Genomic DNA, 21,884 nt, shown 5'->3' on the forward strand with positions numbered 1-21,884 from the left:
TGATAGGGCCGGTGAGGAGACCAGTTTAACAAAAGTAGAGCTGGTATTTAAAATCTAGCACTAGTACCTGGTTTAATAATTTGGGACCAGCTCATAGAGGGCCTTGAATTTATGTTAAGGAGTTTGAACTTATCCTGTACATTTTATAGTCACTGAGAAAATCTTTAAGGAGAAGAAATACAGTGTGGAAATACTTAAGGTAAATCTTACAACAGTATTATATGGATTAAAGTTAATATTTTTTACATTTACCTTAAAAAGTTTTGTAGAAGAAAACAATGAATATCAAGGTTTACTGACAAAAATTGAATGAATATCAAGATCTACTAACACCCTTGCGTAGTTGCAAACGTGTCTATTTCCAGGTGGTGTTCATCAGGCCATGAACATTTTTTGTGGACTTTTTTTCACTTAATATTATTTTATATGAATACATTTTTTGACCTAGCCTAAATCCTTGTCATTTCATGCATAATATGTATTGGTTAAATACTTGTAAGAATTGAATTGTTTGTTTATCAGCCTTTGTGGTTGGGTCTGAATTTTTGCTGTTAAGAAGCATGTTTATGTGCTACTTGTTTTCCTTATTTTTTTCTTTAGAGTTAATTTCTTTGGGCCTGTTCCCCAAAGTGGATCAACTGGATTAATGAGTATGAACTGTCTCATATATATTATTTTGCATTTCATTCACATTGTTCCAGAATTCCTTTTGTTTTGTTTTGTTTTTGTTATTTTTTTATACTGCAGGTTCTTCTTAGTCATCAATTTTATACACATCAGTATATACATGTCAATCCCAATCGCCCAATTCAGCACACCACCATCCCCACCCCACCACAGTTTTCCCCACTTGGTGTCCATACGTCTGTTCTCTACATCTGTGTCTCAACTTCTGCCCTGCAAACCGGCTCATCTGTACAACTTTTCTAGGTTCCACATACATGTGTTAATATATGATATTTGTTTATCTCTTTCTGACTTACTTCACTCTGTATGACACTCTCTAGATCCGTCCACGTCTCAACAAATGATTCAAATTCATTCCTTTTTATGGCTGAGTAATATTCCATTGTATATATGTACCACATCTTCTTTATCCATTCGTCTGTCGATGGGCATTTAGGTTGCTTCCATGACCTGGCTATTGTAAATAGTGCTGCAATGAACATTGGGTGCATGTGTCTTTTTGAATTATGGTTTTCTCTGGGTATATGCCCAGTAGTGGGACTGCTGGATCATATGGTAAATCTATTTGTAGTTTTTTAAGGAACCTCCATACTGTTCTCCATAGTGGCTGCATCAATTTACATTCCCACCAGCAGTGCAAGAGGGTTCCCTTTTCTCCACACCCTCTCCAACATTTGTTGTTTGTAGATTTTCTGATGATGCCCATTCTAAATGGTGTGAGGTGATACCTCAGCATAGTTTTGATTTGCATTTCTCTAATAATTAGTAATGTTGAGCAGCTCCTCATGTGCTTCTTGGCCATCTGTATGTCTTCTTTAGAGAAATGTCTATTTAAGGTCTTCTCCCCATTTTTGGATTGGGTTGTTTGTTTCTTTAATATTGAGCTGCATGAGCTGTATATATATTTTGGAGATTAATCCTTTGTCCGTTGATTCGTTTGCAATATATTCTCCCATTCTGAGGGTTGTCTTTTCATCTTGTTTATGGTTTCCTTTGCTGTATAAAAGCTTTGAAGTTTCATTAGGTCCCATTTGTTTATTTTTGGTTTTATTTCCACTACTCTAGGAGGTGGATCAAAAAAGATCTTGCTGTTATTTGTCAAAGACTGTTCTTCCTATGTTTTCCTCTAAGAGTTTTATAGTGTCCCATCTTACATTTAGGTGTCTAATCCATTTTGAGTTTATTTTTCTGTATGGTGTTAGGGAGTGTTCTAATTTCATTCTTTTACATGTAGCTGTCCAGTTTTCGCAACAACACTTACTGAAGAGACTGTCTTTTCTCCATTGTATATCTTTGCCTCCTTTGTCATAGATTAGTTGACCATAGGTGCATGGGTTTATCTCTGGGCTTTCTATCTTTTTTTTTTTATTCCAAAATGTTTATTGAGCATCTACTATGTCCTAGGCACTGATTATGATTTATAGCACTGAGGATAATGGAATTCACAGTTCCATCCCGCATCTTTTTTTTTTTTTTTTTACATCTTTATTGGGGTATAATTGCTTTACAATGGTGTGTTAGTTTCTGCTTTATAACAAAGTGAATCAGTCATACATAAACATATGTTCCCATATGTCTTCCCTGTTGCGTCTCCCTCCCTCCCACCCTCCCCATCCCACCCCTCCAGGCTGTCACAAAGCACCGAGCCAATATCCCTGTGCCATGCGGCTGCTTCCCACTAGCTATCTACCTTACTGCGTTTGTTAGTGTGTATATGCCCATGACTCTCTCTCGCCCTGTCACAGCTCACCCTTCCCCCTCCCCATAACCTCAAGTCCGTTCTCTAAGAGGTCTGCGTCTTTATTCCTGCTTTACCCCTAGGTTTTTCATGACATTTTTTTTTCTTAAATTCCATATATATGTGTTAGCATACGGTATTTGTCTCTCTCTTTCTGACTTACTTCACTCTGTATGACAGACTCTAGGTCTATCCACCTCATTACAAATAGCTCAATTTCGTTTCTTTTTATGGCTGAGTAATATTCCATTGTATATATGTGCCACATCTTCTTTATCCATTCATCTGATGACGGGCACTTAGGTTGTTTCCATCTCCGGGCTATTGTAAATAGAGCTGCAATGAACATTTTGGTACATGTCTCTTTTTGAATTATGGTTTTCTCAGGGTATATGCCCAGTAGTGGGATTGCTGGGTCATATGGTAGTTCTATTTGTAGCTTTTTAAGGAACCTCCATACTGTTCTCCACAGTGGCTGTATCAATTTACATTCCCACCAACAGTGTAAGAGGGTTCCCTTTTCTCCACACCCTCTCCAGCATTTATTGTTTCTAGATTTTTTGATGATGGCCATTCTGACTGGTGTGAGATGATATCTCATTGTAGTTTTGATTTGCATTTCTCTAATGATTAGTGATGTTGAGCATTCTTTCATGTGTTTGTTGGCAGTCTGTATATCTTCTTTGGAGAAATGTCTATTTAGGTCTTCTGCCCATTTTTGGATTGGGTTGTTTGTTTTCTTGTTATTGAGCTGCATGAGCTGCTTGTAAATTTTGGAGATTAATCCTTTGTCGGTTGCTTCATTTGCAAATATTTTCTCCCATTCTGAGGGTTGTCTTTTGGTCTTGTTTATGGTTTCCTTTGCTGTGCAAAAGCTTTGAAGTTTCATTAGGTCCCATTTGTTTATTTTTGTTTTTATTCCCATTACTCTAGGAGGTGGGTCAGAAAGGATCTTGCTTTGATTCATGTCATAGAGTGTTCTGGGGCTTTCTATCTTGTTCCATTGATCTATGTTTCTGTTTTTGTGCCAGTACCATACTGTCTTGATTACTGTAGTTTTGTAGTATAGCCTGAAGTCAGGGAGTCTGATTCCTCCAGCTGCATTTTTTTCCCTCAAGAATGCTTTGGCTATTCGGGGTCTTTTGTGTCTCCATACAAATTTTAAGATGATTTGTTCTAGTTCCATAATAAATGCCATTGGTAATTTGATAGGGATTGCAGTGAATCTCTAGGTTGCTTTGGGCAGTATAGTCATTTTCACAATATTGTTTCTTCCAATCCAAGAACATGGTATATCACTCCATCTGTTGGTATCATCTTTAATTTCTTTCATCAGTGTTTTATAGTTTTCTGCATACAGGTCTTTTATCTCCCTAGGTAGGTTTATTCCGAGGTATTTTATTCTTTTTGTTGCAATGGTAAATGAGAGTGTTTCCATAATTTCTCTTTCAGATTTTTCATCATTAGTGTATAGGAATGCAAGAGATTTCTGTGCATTAATTTTGTATCCTGCAACTTTACCAAATTCATTAATTAGCTCTAGTAGTCTTCTGGTGGCATCTTTAAGATTCTCTATGTATACTATCATGTCATCTGCAAACAGTGACAGTTATACTTCTTCTTTTCCAATTTGTATTCCTTTTATTTCTTTTACTTCTCTTAATGCCATGGCTAGGACTTCCAAAACTATGTTGAATAATAGTAGTGAGAGTGGACATCCTTGTCTCATTCCTGATCTTAGAGGAAATGCTTTCAATTTTTCACCATTGAGAATGATGTTGGCTGTGGGTTTGTCATATATGGCCTTTATTATGTTGAGGTAGGTTCCCTCTATGCCTACTTTCTGGAGAGTTTTTATCATAAATGGGTTTGAATTTTGTCAAAAGCTTTTTCTGCATCTATTGGGATGATCATATGGTTTTTATTCTTCAGTTTGTTAATATGTTTTTTCACATTGATTGATTTGCGTATATTGAAGAATCCTTGCATCCCTGGGATAAATCCCACTTGATCATTGTTTATGAACCTTTTAATGTGTTGTTGGATTCTGTTTGCTAGTATTTTGTTGAGGATTATTGCATCTATATTCATCAGTGATATTGGTCTGTAATTTTCTTTTTTTTGTAGTATCTTTGTCCAATTTTGGTTTCAGGGTGATGGTGGCCTCATAGAATGAGTTTGGGAGTGTTCCTTCCTCTGCAATTTTTTGGAAGAGTTTGAGAAGAATGGGTGTTATCTCTTCTCTAAATGTTTGATAGAATTCACCTCTGAAGCCATCTGGTCCTGGACTTTTGTTTGTTGGAAGATTTTTTTTTTGCGGTATGCAGGCTGTGCAGGTATGCATTGCTGTGGCCCCTCCCTCTGCAGAGCAGAGGCTCCGGATGCGCAGGCCCAGCGGCCATGGCCCACCGGCCCAGCTGCTCCACAGCATGTGGGATCCTCCCGGACCGGGGCATGAACCCACGTCCCCTGCATCGGCAGGTGGACTCTCAACCACTGCACCACCACGGAAGTCCATATTGGAAGATTTTTAATCACAGTTTCAATTTCATTACTTGTGATTGGTCTGTTCATATTTTCTGTTTCTTCCTGGTTCAGTCTGGAAGGTTATACCTTTCTAAGAATTTGTCCATTTCTTTCAGGTTGTCCATTTTATTGGCAGAGATTTGCTTGTAGTAGTCTCTTAGGATGCTTTGTATTTCTGAGGTGTCTGTTGTAACTTCTCCTTTTTCATTTCTAATTTTATTGATTTGAGTCCTCTCCCTCTTTTTCTTGATAAGTCTGGCTAATGGTTTATCAATTTTGTTTATTTTCTCAATGAACCAGCTTTTAGTTTTATTGATCTTTGCTGTTGTTTACTTTGTTCCTATTTCATTTATTTCTGCTCTGATCTTTATGATTTCTTTCCTTTTGCTATCTTTGGGCTTTGTTTGTTCTTCTTCCTCTAGTTGCTTTAGGTGTAATGTTAGATTGTTTACTTGAGATTTTTCTTGTGTCTTGAGGTAGGCTTGTATAGCTATAAACTTCCCTCTTAGAACTGCTTTTGCTGCATCCCATAGGTTTTGGATCATCGTGTTTTCATTGTCATTTGTCTCTAGGTATTTTTTGATTTCCTCTTTGATTTCTTCAGTGATCTCTTGGTTGTTTAGTAACGTATTGTTTAGCCTCCATGTGTTTGTGTTTTTTACGTTTTTTTCCCTGTAATTCATTTCTAATCTCATAGCATTGTGGTTCAGAAAAGATGATTGATGTGATTTCAATTTTCTTAATTTTACTGAGGCTTGATTTGTGACCCAAGGTGTGATCTATCCTGGAGAATGTTCTGTGCACACTTGAGAAGAAAGTGTAATCTGCTGTTTTTGGATGGAATGTCCTATAAATATCAATTAAATCGATCTGGTCTGTTGTGTCATTTAAAGCTTCTGTTTCCTTATTTATTTTCATTTTGGATGATCTGTCCATTGTTGTAAGTGAGGTGTTAAAGTCCGCCACTATTATTGTGTTACTGTCAATTTCCTCTTTTATAGCTGTTAGCATTTGCCTTATGTATTGAGGTGCTCCTATGTTGGGTGCATATATATTTATAATTGTTATATCTTCTTCTTGGATTGATCCCTTGATCATTATATAGTGTCCTTCCTTGTCTCTTGTAACATTCTTTATTTTCAAGTCTATTTTATCTGATATGAGTACAGCTACTCCAGCTTTCTTTTGATTGCCATTTGCATGGAATATCTTTTTCCATCCCCTCACTTTCAGTCTGTATGTGTCCCTAGGTCTGAAGTGGGTCTCTTGTAGACATCATATATATGGGTCTTGTTTTTGTATCCATTCAGCAAGCACGTGTCTTTTGGTTGGAGCTTTTAATCCATCCACATTTAAGGTAATTATCAATATGTATGTTCCTATGACCATTTTCTTAATTGTTTTGGGTTTGTTTTTGTAGGTTCTTTCTTCTCTTGTGTTTCCCACTTAGAGAAGTTCCTTTAGCATTTGTTGCAGAGCTGGTTTGGTGGTGCTAAATTCTCTTAGCTTTTGCTTGTCTGTAAAGCTTTTGATTTCTCCGTCGAATCTGAATGAGATCCTTGCCGTGTAGAGTAATCTTGATTGTAGGTTCTTCCCTTTCATCACTTTAAATATGTCATGCCATTCCCTTCTGGCTTGTAGAGTTTCTGCTGAGAAATCAGCTGTTAACCTTATGGGAGTTTCTTGTGTTATTTGTCGTTTTTCCCTTGCTTCTTTCAATAATTTTTCTTTGTCTTTAATTTTTGCCAATTTGATTACTATGAGTTTCGGCGTGTTTCTCATTGGGTTTATCCTGTATGGGACTCGCTGCTCTTCCTGGACTTGGGTGGCTATTTCCTTTCCCATGTTAAGGAAGTTTTCGACTATAATCTCTTCAAATATATTCTCTGGTCCTTTCTCTCTCTCTTCTGCTTCTGGAATCCCTATAATGCGAATGTTGTTGCATTTAATGTTGTCCCTGAGGTCTCTTAGGCTGTCTTCATTTCTTTTCATTCTTTTTTCTTTAGTCTGTTCCGTAGCAGTGAATTCCTCCATTCTGTCTTCCAGGTCACTTATCCGTTCTCCTGCCTCAGTTATTCTGCTATTGATTCCTTCTTGTGTAGTTTTCATTTTGGTTATTGTATTGTTCATCTCTGTTTGTTTGTTCTTTAATTTTTCTAGGTCTTTGTTAAACATTTCTTGCATCTTCTTGATCTTTGCCTCCATTCTTTTTCTGTGGTCCTGGATCATCTTCACTATCATTATTCTGAATTCTTTTTCTGGAAGGTTGCCTATCTCCACTTAGTTTAGTTGTTTTCTGGGGTTTAATCTTGGTCCTTCATCTGGTATATAGCCCTCTGCCTTTTCATCTTGTCCATCTTTCTGTGAATGTGTTTTTTGTTCCACAGTCTGCAGGACTGTAGTTCTTCTTGCTTCTGCTGTCTGCCCTCTGGTGGATGATACTCTGTTCCAGAATTATTGATGGCTATCTAGTTAGAATAAGCCCAGTGTACAGTACCCCCAGCAGTGTGTGCATGCATATGTTTCACTATATTCCTGCCAGAATCATTTTATTAAAAAATTATGTGTATTTATTTTGTACTGAGTGACCTGGAAACTAGAGACATAGAGGCAGAAAGGTGAGTTAGGAGACTGCCACAATAGTCAAGGCTTAAGTGAAAATAGACTCATTTTTGGTGATGATGAATGTAACAAATTTATCATCAAACATTGACTAAGCACCTGCTATGTGCCAGTGACAGTACTAAACATATTACTACCCAAGTAAATCCTCTCAATGTCTCTGTAAGATAATATATTTTTAGTCTTGATTATATGGTTGAGGAAACTGAGACTGAGCAAATTGATGTGACATACCCTAGGTCACACAAATGTGAAGCTCCAGAGCTGAGGTTCAAACATAGACTTTCTGAAGGGACAGCTTTTGGAAGAATATATTTTTTAATCCAGAGTTGTTAGTTACCAAAAAGAAATGGGGACCAAGGGAGGTGGCCATGATAGCTGCAATATTGGGTACCTGCTGAGGAGTGGTGTTCCATTTGGCTCACTGTCCAAGTTCTTGTTGTTCTCTTTTCCAGGAGACTCTGACAGTTTCAGCACAGTTCGGCCTCCAGGAGAAAAGCCAACCATCATCCGACCCCCAGTGAGGCCTCCAGATCCTCCCTGCCGGGCAACTACTACCCAGAAACCCGAACCAAAGCCAGATATAGTGACTGGCAATGCAGGGGAAATCCCATCGTCTGTGTAAGTAGAGTTGTTTTTCAACCTTGACCTAAAGTCCACCTTAGACCACTAAGAATGCTTTCAGGATCACCATTATGGTTGTGAAGGGTGTACAATGCACAACTCCAGGGTATCGTTCACTTCATAGTGTAGGGGACTGTCGCAGACCAGCTCTGTTTGGAGTGTTCTACTCAACACTTAAAGCTGGGAGATTTTTCCTAAAGGTGAGGTGTTTAAATCTTGGTACCCGATAGGAGACCCATTTTTCTTAGTCTCCCTGATCTCTCTAGGGTGATAAGATTACCGGCTGCTTTCATGCTTCTTTGCCTCTGTAAATTTTTTTTCTTATTATTACTACTGGTTTTAAAAGTAATTTAATGAACAGATTTGGTCATTTTACGTGTGCTTTGAAGCTTTTTTTTTTAAAGAGAAGGTATGATTTTTAAAAATCTTCCAGAATGACTCAGATTCTCCAGAGAGCCTCTTACAGGGTAGTAGCAGAGCTATTATCCAACCAGCCTTCCTGAGTCTGGCCTGTAAGCCAAGGAATCAGGGATAGAGCAGCTAAGGTGGGGCCACAGCAACTCTCAGGGACCAGCTTTTCTTGGCCACAAAACTAGCCTGGCAGGCCTCTCCTCAGCCAGTGCCTGGGACCCCTCTCAGTATCCTGCCTCCTAGTGTTCCTTTTTCTTGTGTCTTTTGTTTTCCATAATTGCAAAATTGAGGAAATAAGAAAAACAGAGCCTCTACTGTTTGGACTAATTAGCTAAGTGTATTTGCAAAATGTCAAAAATTATACTCTGAAACCAAGAACTTGTTTCACTTATTTCTCCCAAGAGTAATCTGAATGGGCAACATACTTAGATCATTCTGAGCCAAGGGGAAGCAAAGAGTATCAGCCATAGCCTTGGGGGTGCCTATGGTCTCTGAGCCATTTCACATTCTGATACTTGGGTTTTTCCTCAGACCCAGATCCTTTGCAAGCTAAGGCAGAGCCTGGCATTGGTGGCCTATCTGGTTCATATTTTCTTTTCCTTTCCATTGGCCATTGGTTCCCACACATATTCCAGAGCAACTCATGGGACTTGGTTGGCTTCTCTTTGCAGGGTGGCTTCCAGGACCAGGTTCTTTGAAATAGCTTCCCGGAAAACAGGAAGGTAAGAGATGCAGGTGACAGAAATGAAACCAAATAACTTTTTAATAAATGTATCATGAGCATGTCATTTGCTCTCTTAACATTGTATTTTTGTTTCTCTGTAGCTCTGTCTCTTTCTCTCTGTCTGTGTTTGTTCCTTTCTCTCCCCCAACACTGTCTCTCTGTCTCCCTGTGTCTCTGTCTTTGTCTCTATAACTGTATGTCTCTCTGCCTTTGTCACTCTTGTCCATTTGTCTCTCGCACACTGTTTCTCTGTCTCTGTAATTCTCAGTCTCTTTATGTCTCTCCTTGTGTTTTTCTACTTATGTCTCTGTTTCCCTATCTCTTTGACTCTTTTTCTGTCTCTCTCCATGTCTCTCTTTCTTTGTCTATCTCTGTATCTGTTGTCTCTGACTCTGTCTTTCCATCTCTTTCTCTCTTTCTCCTCTCTCTCTCACACATACATAGAGTACTCACAGGCCAAGTGGTATTGCAAAAACTTTATGCTCGATGTAGGTCTAATTTTTTTTGTTAGTTTACTTATTTAGACCCTATTATATTCTAAAAGGGCAGCTGATATGAATATATAGAAAGCAATATTCTAATATAAACAGCCTTAGAATAAGCATAGCCCTCATTTCAGAGGTAAACATTAGACTTAGGTGGTTGTTTTCGAACTGGCTGAACATATAAATCACCTGGAAAATTTTGAGGGAAAATAAAATGAACACAGATTCCTGCCTTCTGCTCTAGAGCCACAAAAACAGAATCTCCAGGAGTAGGGCCTGGGAGTGTGGGTTTTTAAAATTTCCTTCCTTTATTTCTTTCTTCCAGTTAATTTGTTTTTAAAATCCCTCAAGTACTGGTACAGGCTTTCCAAAGCCTATCATTTGGCACCCTTTAGACTAAAACACCTGGAGAAATGATTGCTTGGCCTTCAGGCACTCTTCTGTGAGTTTATTCAATGTTGCTTATCAGAGAGTTCAAAATTGTGCTTCCTGATGGGTGACAGGAGTGTAACTCTTCCAGGTATTCAGTTAAAAGCAGAACAATGTGCCTTTACCAGCGCTGGAGCTGGGATAGGTTTGACATCATCTAGTTAAAACTGTGGGACCCGACTCACCAGGACATGATTCTGAACAGCAGGTCACCCTAGTTCTGCTTGGCAGTCAGCCACAAGGAACTATAGACTAGGCCAAATTCTCCTTAGACAATAATTTACCATTTATTCTACCATAACAAATGAAAGTGAGGTCAAAGCCCCAGATTTCTCTTACTGATAGAATGAAGATAAAGTTTTCACCTAGGACATTTTTAAAGCAGGCTTAATCAGATAGGCTTGAGGGAAAAAAAGAAAAACAGAAAGAGAGAGAATACTTTATATTCTTAATAAAGTATCTGCCTATGAGCAGGACTACTTCCTACTTCCTGGTGGTCCTTCCAACTTCCCTAGGATAAACCATATGAGAAATAAATACCAGGGAAATAGAATGAAGCAAACTAGAATTAACAGAACGAACTAGGCATATCTAAAGGAAAGCTTTTTAGAGGAAGTGATATCTGAGATGGGGCTTTAAAGATGGATAGAATACACTGAAAATGTGAGGGATTGATCTGTAGCTTTGGACAGGGAACCAAGGCATTGAGAGGGATACGTACTAGGCATGAACAAAGTCCAACAGAATCTTTAAGGCAGCCTGACTTTTAATAGGGAAACTGTAGCCAACCTGGTGTTGAAAGTGTGGAAAGATTGGTAACCACTACCTGGGCTTTGTCATTTAGTGCTCAGGGAGGTCTTGGACCAACTGCAACATAGGGCACTGTGGTCAAAGCAGGCACTTCAGGCTGGAGGACAACCTAACCAATCCTATGTCCAGGCCTCTGGAACCTAAATTTAATCCTGTTCCTTATTCCCAGATTCCATCTTGGCAGGATTGTGGGTAAGGCCAAGGTGGGTACACCAGTCCTCCAATATGTAATAAGCCACCTTCCTAGGTACCCACAGGTTCCTCCCACTCAGCATCCATATAAGGAAAGCACCCCTTCTGTCTAGGCCCCAGTTTTGTAACCACCACTTGCATCAGTGCACCTACATGATGGCTACTGGTCAAGATTCTTAGACTAGCCAGTCAATCCCATCTCATCTCTAATGAAAATGATCTGTTTAACCTTTTCTCTGCCCCTTTTTGCTTCCAGTTTGTACACCTGACTCTATGTAACCTGACATTTGAATGACCTCACTTCTCATTCATCTCCCTTCTACAATACAACAATTAAAAAAATTAAAAACTTGAAATAAAATGAGAAGTGGCTCATCAAGAAGAGAAGGGAGGGGAAGACATTTCAGTAAGGCAGAATAGCTTATGCAAGGCAGGTTCACAAAGTGATTAGTGTTCCACTTTGGCTAGAATGTGGGGGTGAGAAGAAGGAAGCTTAGCTAGAGTTGAGGCCAAGAAGATGGATTGGGGCCAGATTGTAAACGCCTTATATGACATACTAAGGAGTTTGGTCTTTATTCTGTAGTCCATGGGGTGTCATGGAAAACTTTTCAGCATGACAATGCATATTCTAAGCTGCCTGAGTTATTTAAAAAAAACACACACACACACATTCTGCTGTTAATGAGGAAGATAGTTGGGACAGTAAAACCTGGAGGCAGGGAGACCAGTTAGGAGGCTAATCATCCTGGCAAGAGTTGATGAGGTCCTGATGTATGGCATTGTCAATAGGAATGGAATGAAAGGACAGATTTGAGGTAGACTCAGTAAGACCTTACTGACTTTTCAAACATGGAGCATTGGAGAAAGATTAAGAGAGAAGAAAGTCTAACTTGGGCAGTTAGGTAGATGGTAACAATAATTAATCATGGAGGAATCATGTGGGAAAGTTTCTCTGCTCAATTTTGGACACAGTTTGTATGAAGACTCTGTGGGACATCCAGATAGAGATGTCCAGTGGGTAACTGCAACTTAGACTAGTAATTGGGGCTGGATCTACGTAGGTTTAGAGGTAGAACTGTTAAGTACAGCCACTGTACAAATTTATAGGGGCATTCACATATACTACAATGTGAATAGTAACCTTTTGGGGGTGGTCTCAGTATTTGATGGGAATTGAAATCATGGATGGGAATAAGATCACTCAGGGAGTAGGTATTAATAGACTTAAGAGAGAAGAGAAAAACAATGTTCAGGATATAGCCCTGGGACAAGCTGTTGTCTGGGATTTTCTGGCCAAATTATATGGAGCTTGATTCTCCAGGATTGTCTCTTGCCTCCAACCATCCCCAGACAAGTCTACTTTAGGACCAATCTAAGCACATCAAGAGGCTGGTTTGGTCTTCAAGGCAAAGAAAGATTCATGTTTCACAAGGCACTTGCCTTCCGTCTTTGCCTTTTTCCCATTGGAGATAATCACAGAATGTAGTCTTTGGTCTTTGGCCAATTCCTCTGGTCTTCCCTTGCCTCCCATAGTATGGCACTCGAAGGATTGTGCTGGCACCTGAAAGATGTCTTTGTGTCTGGGATACTGGGCTCTCTAAATCTGGCAGAGAGGTATGCCAACCTATAAGCATGGAATGAGATGTTTTGAAACATCTGGATGGAATCACTTCCTCATTTTTCAAATGGCCTAATTGCCACCATCCTGGAAGGGTCACCCATCCACTTGCTTTCCTTTCCAGTTCTGATTTCTAGAGTCTTAGTGAAATGTCTTTCCTCCTTTACCCACAGTTCTCAAGGCAGACTTCCTGGAGATGAGAGTTGAGGCCTCAGGTATGTAGTATCCATCCCTGATTACAAAACCTTGTTACACATATACCTTCTTTATGAGATCTGAGTTTTTGAGGACTGGAGTGCCATGTGGGTCCAGAGGGTGGGAATTCACCTCCATGCCTCAGTTCACTACCCTGTAATTACATGACCCTTAAACTTACTGCCTTTTAATTCTGAGGTTCTCTGTGTTTTTAAGTTTCATTTCTTTCTTGCTCAGCCAAACTACAGTATAGTTTTACAAATTGCCTTTGAATCAAGGTCATTAGGAATCCTAAATTGTGACATTTTGGGCAATTACATTTCCTTCTCTGGGCCTCAATTTCCCAACATGTAAGATGAAATGTTTGGAACCTTTTAACTCCGACATCCTTTGGGTCTATAAGAATATCAGTAACCTCTCATTTGATATTATAGCAGGTCCCAAGAGTCTACCTTAGTATTTGTAGGGGAACTTCATTCCTTCAGATCAAATCACAATTTCAGTCTTACCCCTTGAACCTTCATCCTTAGTTCTTTATATTTGTCTAATGCAAAGCATTTTCACGTCCATTATATCATTTAGTCCATATCAAATGCCAGAAATAGGGAAGTTAATATGTATTTTCACTCAACAAATAAAGGAACTGAGGTTCAAAGGGGATAAGTAACTTACTAAGATCACCAGAACCATGGAGATCATGGAAATTTCTTTCTCTACTAGGAGTTCTGATTGACAATCAGATTGCTGGCATGACATGAACCAATACACACATAAATCAGATCCAGGTATCTGGAGCAGAGCTTTCCATGTACTCCTCAGCCTTCCTTTTCTTCATATCACTGTCAGTCCTCAGAGGTCTATGGGTAGATAAGAGTTTTCTTATCAGCTCTCATGAAGGTGAAGTCTCAGTAAAAGGAAGTTTGGAGTTATTGTAGGGCCATAAAGGCAGTGGCCATTCAGCAAGGTGAGTAATCTCAGAGGTATCAGGCATCTGTATCTCCTGTGGACTTTTTGGGGATTAGAGTTCAGGCTTAAGGCACACAGTTTCCAGCCCTGATTTTAGCACCGTATTAGGACAGTTTCATGGGATCTGAGTTATAAGGGCCTTTTTCTACCCAGCCGCTATTGCTTAGAAGATTAGCTACCTACCAAGAGAGGGCCTACTGCTCAGTGGCTGTTAAGTGTTTAACCAGTCCTAGCTAATTCCTTACTCTCTTCTTTCCCTTTCAGGTTTCAAAAACCTTGGCCTCAGGGGACACTTTCCAGGTTCTAGAAGAGTCTTCTTCAAACCCTTGTGTGCTGAAGAGCAGATCTTTCCTGGCCCTGCACCTTCAGGCTCTGGGATGCTATAAAATAAGGGACACACATCCTAGATACAAGTTTATTTCTCCTTTGTATTCTGTCTTCATTCCCTCAGAAGGTCTATCTTGAGCTCCTATAAGACTGTGAATGGCTGAACTCCCTCAAGGCAGACTGCAGAAACCAAGCTATCCACCATCCCAAGTCGAAGAGAGGAGCTCAGTTTTCAACTCCTCTCTGAACTTCCTGCCTCCTCAAAAGGCCATCTAGCTCTGAAAGATTTGGGGCTAAAGATTGATCTCAGAAGTCTTACCCTGAACTAGAAGTTACTTGAGTTGGGGCCATTGCTTACCTTGGAAGTAGGGGAGTAGGAATGTTTGCTGAACTTTAGAGAATCTTAATATCTCTTACTGAGGATATGGACCCTGGTGCCAGTTTGGAGCTTTGGCGCTGTAATATATTGTCAAGAATGTGTCTGCTCTTATGGGACCAGACAGAATGAGTGATGTCCCCACAATCCCTCCAAGTGGACTCAGGAAGGTGGCCTTCCTGCTTTTGCATACAGCTGCTTAAGACAAATCTGCAAAGCATGTTTTACATGTCAAAGCCTAGGTCTGTTTGAATTATTCTTCCTCCTGTTTTCTCCTGACAGCTTCCTTTCCAAGCAATCAAGAAAGAAACAAAAGCTGAAGACAGTTCTTTTAAAAAAGGCAGACTGTGTTTGTTCTGCAGGAGTTCCATTTTTGGGTCAAATGCTGGGGAGAATTGTTAAGATGATTGAGGCCAGGCAGTTGTCACTGTTGCTTCATGTCTGCCTTCTGCAGATAAGCTGTTTTATCACCTGAAAGAAACAGTTCTTAACCCATTATCTATGGATTCAGGAACTTCATAAAGCCTCTGAAATGGTATGCCTTTTCAATATGCCTTTTCTGAGGAAATGGTCCATAACATTCTAGTGAATTTCAGATTGGGCCTGTGACACAATAAAGGTTAAGAACCACAGCCTTTGAGATAAAAGACTCTTTTTATGACCTATAAAATATTTGATTAGAAAGGCCTTTCACAATTATTTAGTCTAACTCCTTAGTTTACCATTGGGGAAACTGAGGCAGAGCAAGTTAGCAGCCATGTGTAAACAAGATACCACATCCCTGGGCACCTACACAAGGTTCTTTCCATTACACCATGCTTATCTAGCAAGGGGGCTTATGATTGGTCGCTTTAATGGCCATCATTTTGAGGATCTGGCTTTTACCCTCTTTCTTGAGCCACACATATTTGCCACCATATGGAACTTCCAGACATGAGCTCCTGGTCTTCCTCATTTGCTATTTCAATCATTGGAAAGGAATTAAAACACAGTGTAGTGAGTCAGAAATCTGACGAGTAGACATTTCTGATTCCTGTTTGTTGAAAAGAAGCTGCTGGAGAAAGTGTCATCGCTTGTTTCCACACAGGTGCCTTGGCTTTAGGGTGGGCTTTAAGATAGCCTGCCTTTAGTGTCTGTGTAATTATAATATGGTCCAGTGTGAGAGAAAGGACTTTCCTATTGGACTCTTCTAGCCAGGCCCCACTAGTGCACTGACTATAGTACTGAGAAAGAAGCATAGACATGGGGAGAGGGGAGGCGAGAGAGAGGGTAAGAGAGAGGGAGATGAGAAAGAGAATGCACCCATGCCCAAACCAACTCTGAGATGCCTTGGGAACAGTGTTACTGAAAGGCAATAGCTACTTTCAAGATTGAATTCTAAATATGGCTTATTGATGAGTTAGTAACATGTAAGCTAAACACACTGAGAGCCTTTGTGGAAGTAATTGAATAGCAATTTGATGACATTCTTAATGACGATGTACCCAGGTGGCCATATTGAACTCTCAGCTCTACCCAGTCTCAAAGGCCAAGTTGCTAAGAAACCAGGATAAAGTAAGCCAAGTGGGCACCATTCTACCTGCTGCTCTCCCTAAAAGGGAATCTCTGTGAGGCCTAATGGCCTCACTCAGGAAGTACTCATTGAGCCCCAGTCTGAGCTGTGGCCTCTCTGCTCTGTCCCATTAGATGACTAACTAAACAAAGGAGGTGTGCAGATTTTAGCCACAGAAGCAGTGGCCAATGGGGCCTCAGTACCTTTGAAGATATTAGAGACATGATTTCACTCTGGTTTCCTTGGGGGGAAATTCCACAGTCACCACTACAAATATTGAGAGATTATTGAGAACCAGAGAAAGCCACCACAATTCCAGTAGAATATGTGTCCCAGAAATGTGGCTGTGAGATTGCTATGTGTTTCCTGGGACACAGATCAAGAGCCTGGCCTAAAGAGTTGGGATCACCAGTCCGACTGGAAGCCAAGGAGCAGTGCCTGGCTGGCTCTACCCCTGCCCTGGGCTATACCCAAAGAATGAACCTCAGCACCTACCCTTTTGTTCTCTGATTTAAAGAGCAAAAGCTTCTGTGGAATGAGAATGGCTTGGCTTAGGCTTGATGGATGGATAGGCATTCAGAAGAGGCTATGGGAAGGGGGTGATAATTGAAGCGTGTCAATTGTAGGAAACTATCTGCATACCTCGGCCAACAGGTAGGAGAAACTGTCAATGGATGAACTGTAAATGTTGAGCTGACAGTGTTAACATTTATTAAGCACCTACTAAGTGCTAGATGCTTCATATACATTATATAATTTAGTCCCTACAATAATCATGCAAGTGGATGCTATCCTCCTCATTCTACAGATAAAGGATTTATGACCCAGCAGGCTAAAATTAACTGGCTCAAGTTCACACAGAAAGTAAATAACAGAATTGTTATTCTAATCCAGCTCTCTATGACTCTGCACCCCATGTTGTTTTCCCTTTGCCATATAAAAGCCATATTACTGGAGCTGGCATACTTAACAAAATGTTAAAAGGCAAGTATTTGAGGGTAAGGAGGGGATGAAGGTCCAGTTTACAGGGGAATAAAAACTGGGCTGAAAGAGATTTCTGAGTTATGTTTTCTCCTCACCTTCAGAATGCCCATTTGATAATCCGTCTTAAAACGGATCATTTACTTTTACCTTGTGACATGAAGGATTTATTTTTTAGTTGGTAGTTTTCAAGTCCTTGGCTTAGCTGTTTTTCAAAGAAAAAAAGGTCCTTGTATATGTCTGTTAATTCACCAAGGTTCTAGCACATGCAGTTTCACCCCAAGAGACTGGTGACATCCATACATGGTTTGAGGAATAGAATTGGTCTTGGTGCTTCTGCAGGACTTGATGCCTTGGGATCAAACCCCTATTAAGGGTTTTTTGTGGGGATAGCAAAAGTTAAGAGATGATTTAGAATAATAAATATTATTGAAGTTTTTGTTTAAAAAAAGATGGAGTGTGTTGCCCAGCCACTGAGGGGCAAAACTCAGCGTCCAAATTGAATAATAAAGTGGTGTCATGTAGAGTATTTCTAAAATAAGTTGCAATTGTGGGAAAGAATCCTTCCCTTTTCAAGAAGTTCCTTAATTCTGTAATAGCTAGAACAAATAAAGTAATAGAAGTATTTCTGTGACTAGAAAAAATTGCTTTTGAGAGAATGTAGATCAATTATACTATTTTTAATGTGGCTACAGACAAATGGCCTTGACACATTACAAGCCCAGAAAAAGCTTCAGAAGCATTGAAAAATTTCAGAGAAAAGCAAGATACCTTGAAGAGATGTTTTTGATGAAGAAAAACCTTCATTTTCATAGGGAAAACAATCACTTGATACCAAGGACATTAATAGATGCTAGAAAGACACATTTGTGAAATACATATGTAACATCAGAAGAAAAAAGAATTAGATCCTGGGGTCCATTCATGTGACTTTTAATAAAGTATGCAGACTGTCTAGTATTAATGGCCTCCATCTACAGTTTTGTCATGGAAACAATCTTTGAGCATATTTTGCATGATCCACTGCTCATGTTGTCTTTTGCAATTCTAAGGAAATGTAGGCCCAGAATCTTTTTGTACCTAGGCATCTCCATCTACAGTCTATTTTGTACCAAGCCCAGTTATTCCTTCAGGCCTCACAACATCATTGTGTGACAGGTGAGAGCCCCATTCTACAGATAAGGAAACTTGAGGCTCAGGAAGATGAGAAATGATTTGCCCAATGTCACACAGTTAGGGATTGATAGAAACCCAGGACTAGAAGCTACAGGGCCGTTCCTGTTTCTAATACACCACACTACCTCCAGTGGTAAAGGAATGTTGACAATAAATGGAGAAGATGTTTAGAAATGAGATTAACAACATCTGCAAGTCTTGCTACTCCAAATATGGTCTATAAACAGCCTCAGCATCAGCATTACCTGGGAGCTTATGAGAAATGCAGATTCCTGGGCCCCATCCCAGACATCTGGAATCAGAATTTGTATTTTAATAAGGTCTCCAGGGGATAGATATGCACATTAAAGTCTGAGAAGCACTGATTGTAAGGCATTTAAGGCAACAAAGCAGGTTGAGGAAGGAGACCTCTTTGTGAGGCAAAGACCAAAAATGGCAGATAAGGCCAATCTGGTATGTTGGAAGTGTTTACAAAGATTGTGTCCATAGCTGCCTGCTTCTTACATTGCTTTGTACATGGCATTATACTTTGATGACATATAAATTAAGTTTTTCTACTTCAAAGAATAGTGAAACCAGCCTAGGAAATAAGACTGAAAGTTACTTGACTTTCAAACCTCTGAGCATCAAAGGCAATAGAAAGGCAACATGGAGCATTGGAAAGAGCTCCCTTCAGGAGCATTTGGAGTCCACACTCACCTCTGTCACTGCTTCTCTGTAATGCTGATCAAGTCCCTCCCAAGTTGTCTGTCTTTAAACCAAAGGGCCTTTTCATCTTTGACATTCAGTTATTCTCAGCTATGGCTTTTACTACAGTCAACATTGTAATGAAAACATGGACAATTCTACTGGGTTTTGTCTGGCCAGAGATTAGTATCTTTAGTTCACACGAGAAGGAGTATTCTGGGAGGAAATATCAGTCATAACAAAGCAACATTAATGGGAATTGCAAGGAACTGGGAGGAGCATGACTAGTTAACAGGTTTGAAATTGGCCGGTATTTTAATTAAAGTATAACAAGGCATCCAGACTCCTTTGAGAGCCAGCTGCTTCAAACCACATACTTGGAAATCAACTCCTATATCCTGAATAAGGCATACTTTACGTGAAACTCCTACATACTTTAATAAAAATCCTCTGATTTGGGCTTTGTGGGAGATAGTTTATTGGGGGTAGGAGAGACTTGTAAAAAAGAGAAAATTTTGCTCATCCTCCATCTGCCATCTCTCCAGGTGATTCTGATGCCCATTAGCTGAAGACAACTGGCTATAATCTAAACTTTTAAAATGAAGAAACAGACTCAGAGAGGAGAAGGGACTTGGCCTAAAGTCACACACGAAAGCCAATGGCAGAAAACAGGTGCTCAGAGTACCACCCCAAGGGTCTTTCAACTCTACTTTCTTTGGGTGACTAGTTTACCAGAATCAAGATATCTGCTTCCAGCAGTAAGGCACACACTAGGGAGGATGAATAGGCCTTCCATCTGAGTACTTTGTTTCCATCACATGTTCACACTCATTTCTTCAGTTGAGCATCATACAGCCATATCACCTAGGCAGAGCAGGGATGATTACCCACATTTTATTGAAGCTCAGAGAGATGGCCTAACTTGCCCAAGGTCACACAGAAAAGAAATAGACTTGTACCTAGGTTTTCTGATTTCAACTATGCTGCACTACTTCTCCAGGAGAGAAGAATCAGCCCTCCAACCCTCAGCATTTCTCCTGGGAAATGTCAGGAGCTCTAAGCTCTTAATTGCTTCAATCCAATAGTTTCAAAACAGATCGATTTTTTTTCCCTATTGGAGAATATCCTAACAGTTTTATAACTTGAAACTCTGCAGAGCACACTTACGTCCATCATTTTGTTCTCATAACAGACCCATAAGGTAGGTAAGACAAGGTATTTTGCCCTCATTTGACATGTACAAAGTGAGGCCCACAAACACTGTATTAGTTTTATATTGCTGCTGTAACAAATGACTACAAATTGAGTGGCTTAAAACAACCTCCATTTATTCTCTTACAGTTTCTATAGGTCAGAAGTTTGGCATAGTGTGGCTGGATTCTCAGGGTCTCACTTAACTAAAATCAAGATATCAGTCAGGGACGTAGTTGTTATCTGGGGCTCAGGATCATCTTCCAAGCTCACTGGTTGTTGGCAGAAATCAGTTCCTTGTTGTAGGACTGAGGTCCCCATTTTTTCAACATATGGCCCCCTCTGTCTTCAGGCTAAATACTTCTGCTTCCTTTTCTGTATCTAACTTTCTCTTCTGCCTCTGTTCTTCAAGTCTCGACCTTTCATTGGGGTGATTTCATTGGGCCTGCACAGATAATCCAGGATAGTCTCCCTATTTTAAAGTCAGTAGTAACCTTAATCACATCTTCAACATCTCTTTTGCCATGTAATCACAGTCCTGGAGATTAGGATATGGGATCTTCTTGGGGGACCATAATGCTGCATACAACAGGCACGGAGCAGCTCCCTACAGAAGCACCCCTTTTCAGCATAAAGACACATGTTGTCCCCCACTTAATCCTGGGGAAGAAAAAAATTACCATTTACATGCCACCTACATGGGAAGTTAAAAATTCGTGTTGTTCAACTTCACCCATTTCTCAAACACACACAGACACAATCAGGCAGCACACCAAAAGAGTGGTAGCTGGAGTGCAAGGGGGACTATTTGGAAGCTGATGGTATTCCTAGATGGCACATTAATGCTGGTGACCAGTCCTTTAACTAGTAACATTCTACCTAAGATGAGGAGGGGGCAGAAGTAGTTTTCACAAAGGCCCAAGATAAGACATGTATTCCCCATATCACCTGACCAGAAGAGCTGACACTTACAGCATCTAGTACACGCCAGATGTTTGCCTAAGTGCTTTGCATGGGTCTACTGAATTTGTCAAGATAATATTTCTATGAGGTAAGTACTGGTATTAGCCTCATTTTACAGATGAGAAAATTCAGGCACAGAATAGTTACATCATTTGCTCACATTCCCACATCCAGGAAATGGTGAATTCAGGATTCATACCCAGACAAATTCCTAAACTAATCCCCTGTGGCTACTATCAGATGGGGAAAATTCTCCTAGAGGGGAGATGGAGGCCAAGTAAAAGTCCCTTGCACCTTTGATCCTCTAAGCTTGCCCTCAGAGTCCTGGCATTCTGATAACCCAAGTCAGGACAGCTGAGCATCCTGAAGGAATCAAATTTAGAGACTTGCTGGGTTTTATGGGGCCAATGGAGTGCAAAGTGAAGGTGCCCAACATTTACTCAGTGGCTGGAAGAGAAGGAGATTGTCAGTCCAGGTAGGTGGGGTCAACATTGGTCGGCCCCAGGAATGCCCTCTGCAGAGCAGGCGGGCCTCCCTATTTTGGTTTGCATTCAAGTTGTATCATTTCCTATGAACCTCTATGAAGTCCATTTCTTGAAGACCC

General features: G+C 40.1%; 1 protein-coding gene across 1 annotated transcript in view; it reads left to right on the forward strand.

Annotated features, from left to right (window-relative positions):
* OPHN1 (oligophrenin 1) overlaps window positions 1–18,206 on the forward strand; it is a 611,865-nt gene extending 593,659 nt beyond the window's left edge. Inside the window, exons 22-25 of the mRNA XM_060138347.1 lie at window positions 8,029–8,194; window positions 9,280–9,330; window positions 13,040–13,081; window positions 14,292–18,206. Coding sequence (XP_059994330.1) covers window positions 8,029–8,194; window positions 9,280–9,330; window positions 13,040–13,073 — 251 coding nt within the window. The 3' untranslated portion in view covers window positions 13,074–13,081; window positions 14,292–18,206. The remainder of the gene's footprint in view (window positions 1–8,028; window positions 8,195–9,279; window positions 9,331–13,039; window positions 13,082–14,291) is intronic.
* Window positions 18,207–21,884: the final 3,678 nt, after the last annotated feature.

This window comes from Lagenorhynchus albirostris, chromosome X (assembly GCF_949774975.1).
Source record: "Lagenorhynchus albirostris chromosome X, mLagAlb1.1, whole genome shotgun sequence".
NCBI classification, from domain to species: domain Eukaryota; kingdom Metazoa; phylum Chordata; class Mammalia; order Artiodactyla; family Delphinidae; genus Lagenorhynchus; species Lagenorhynchus albirostris.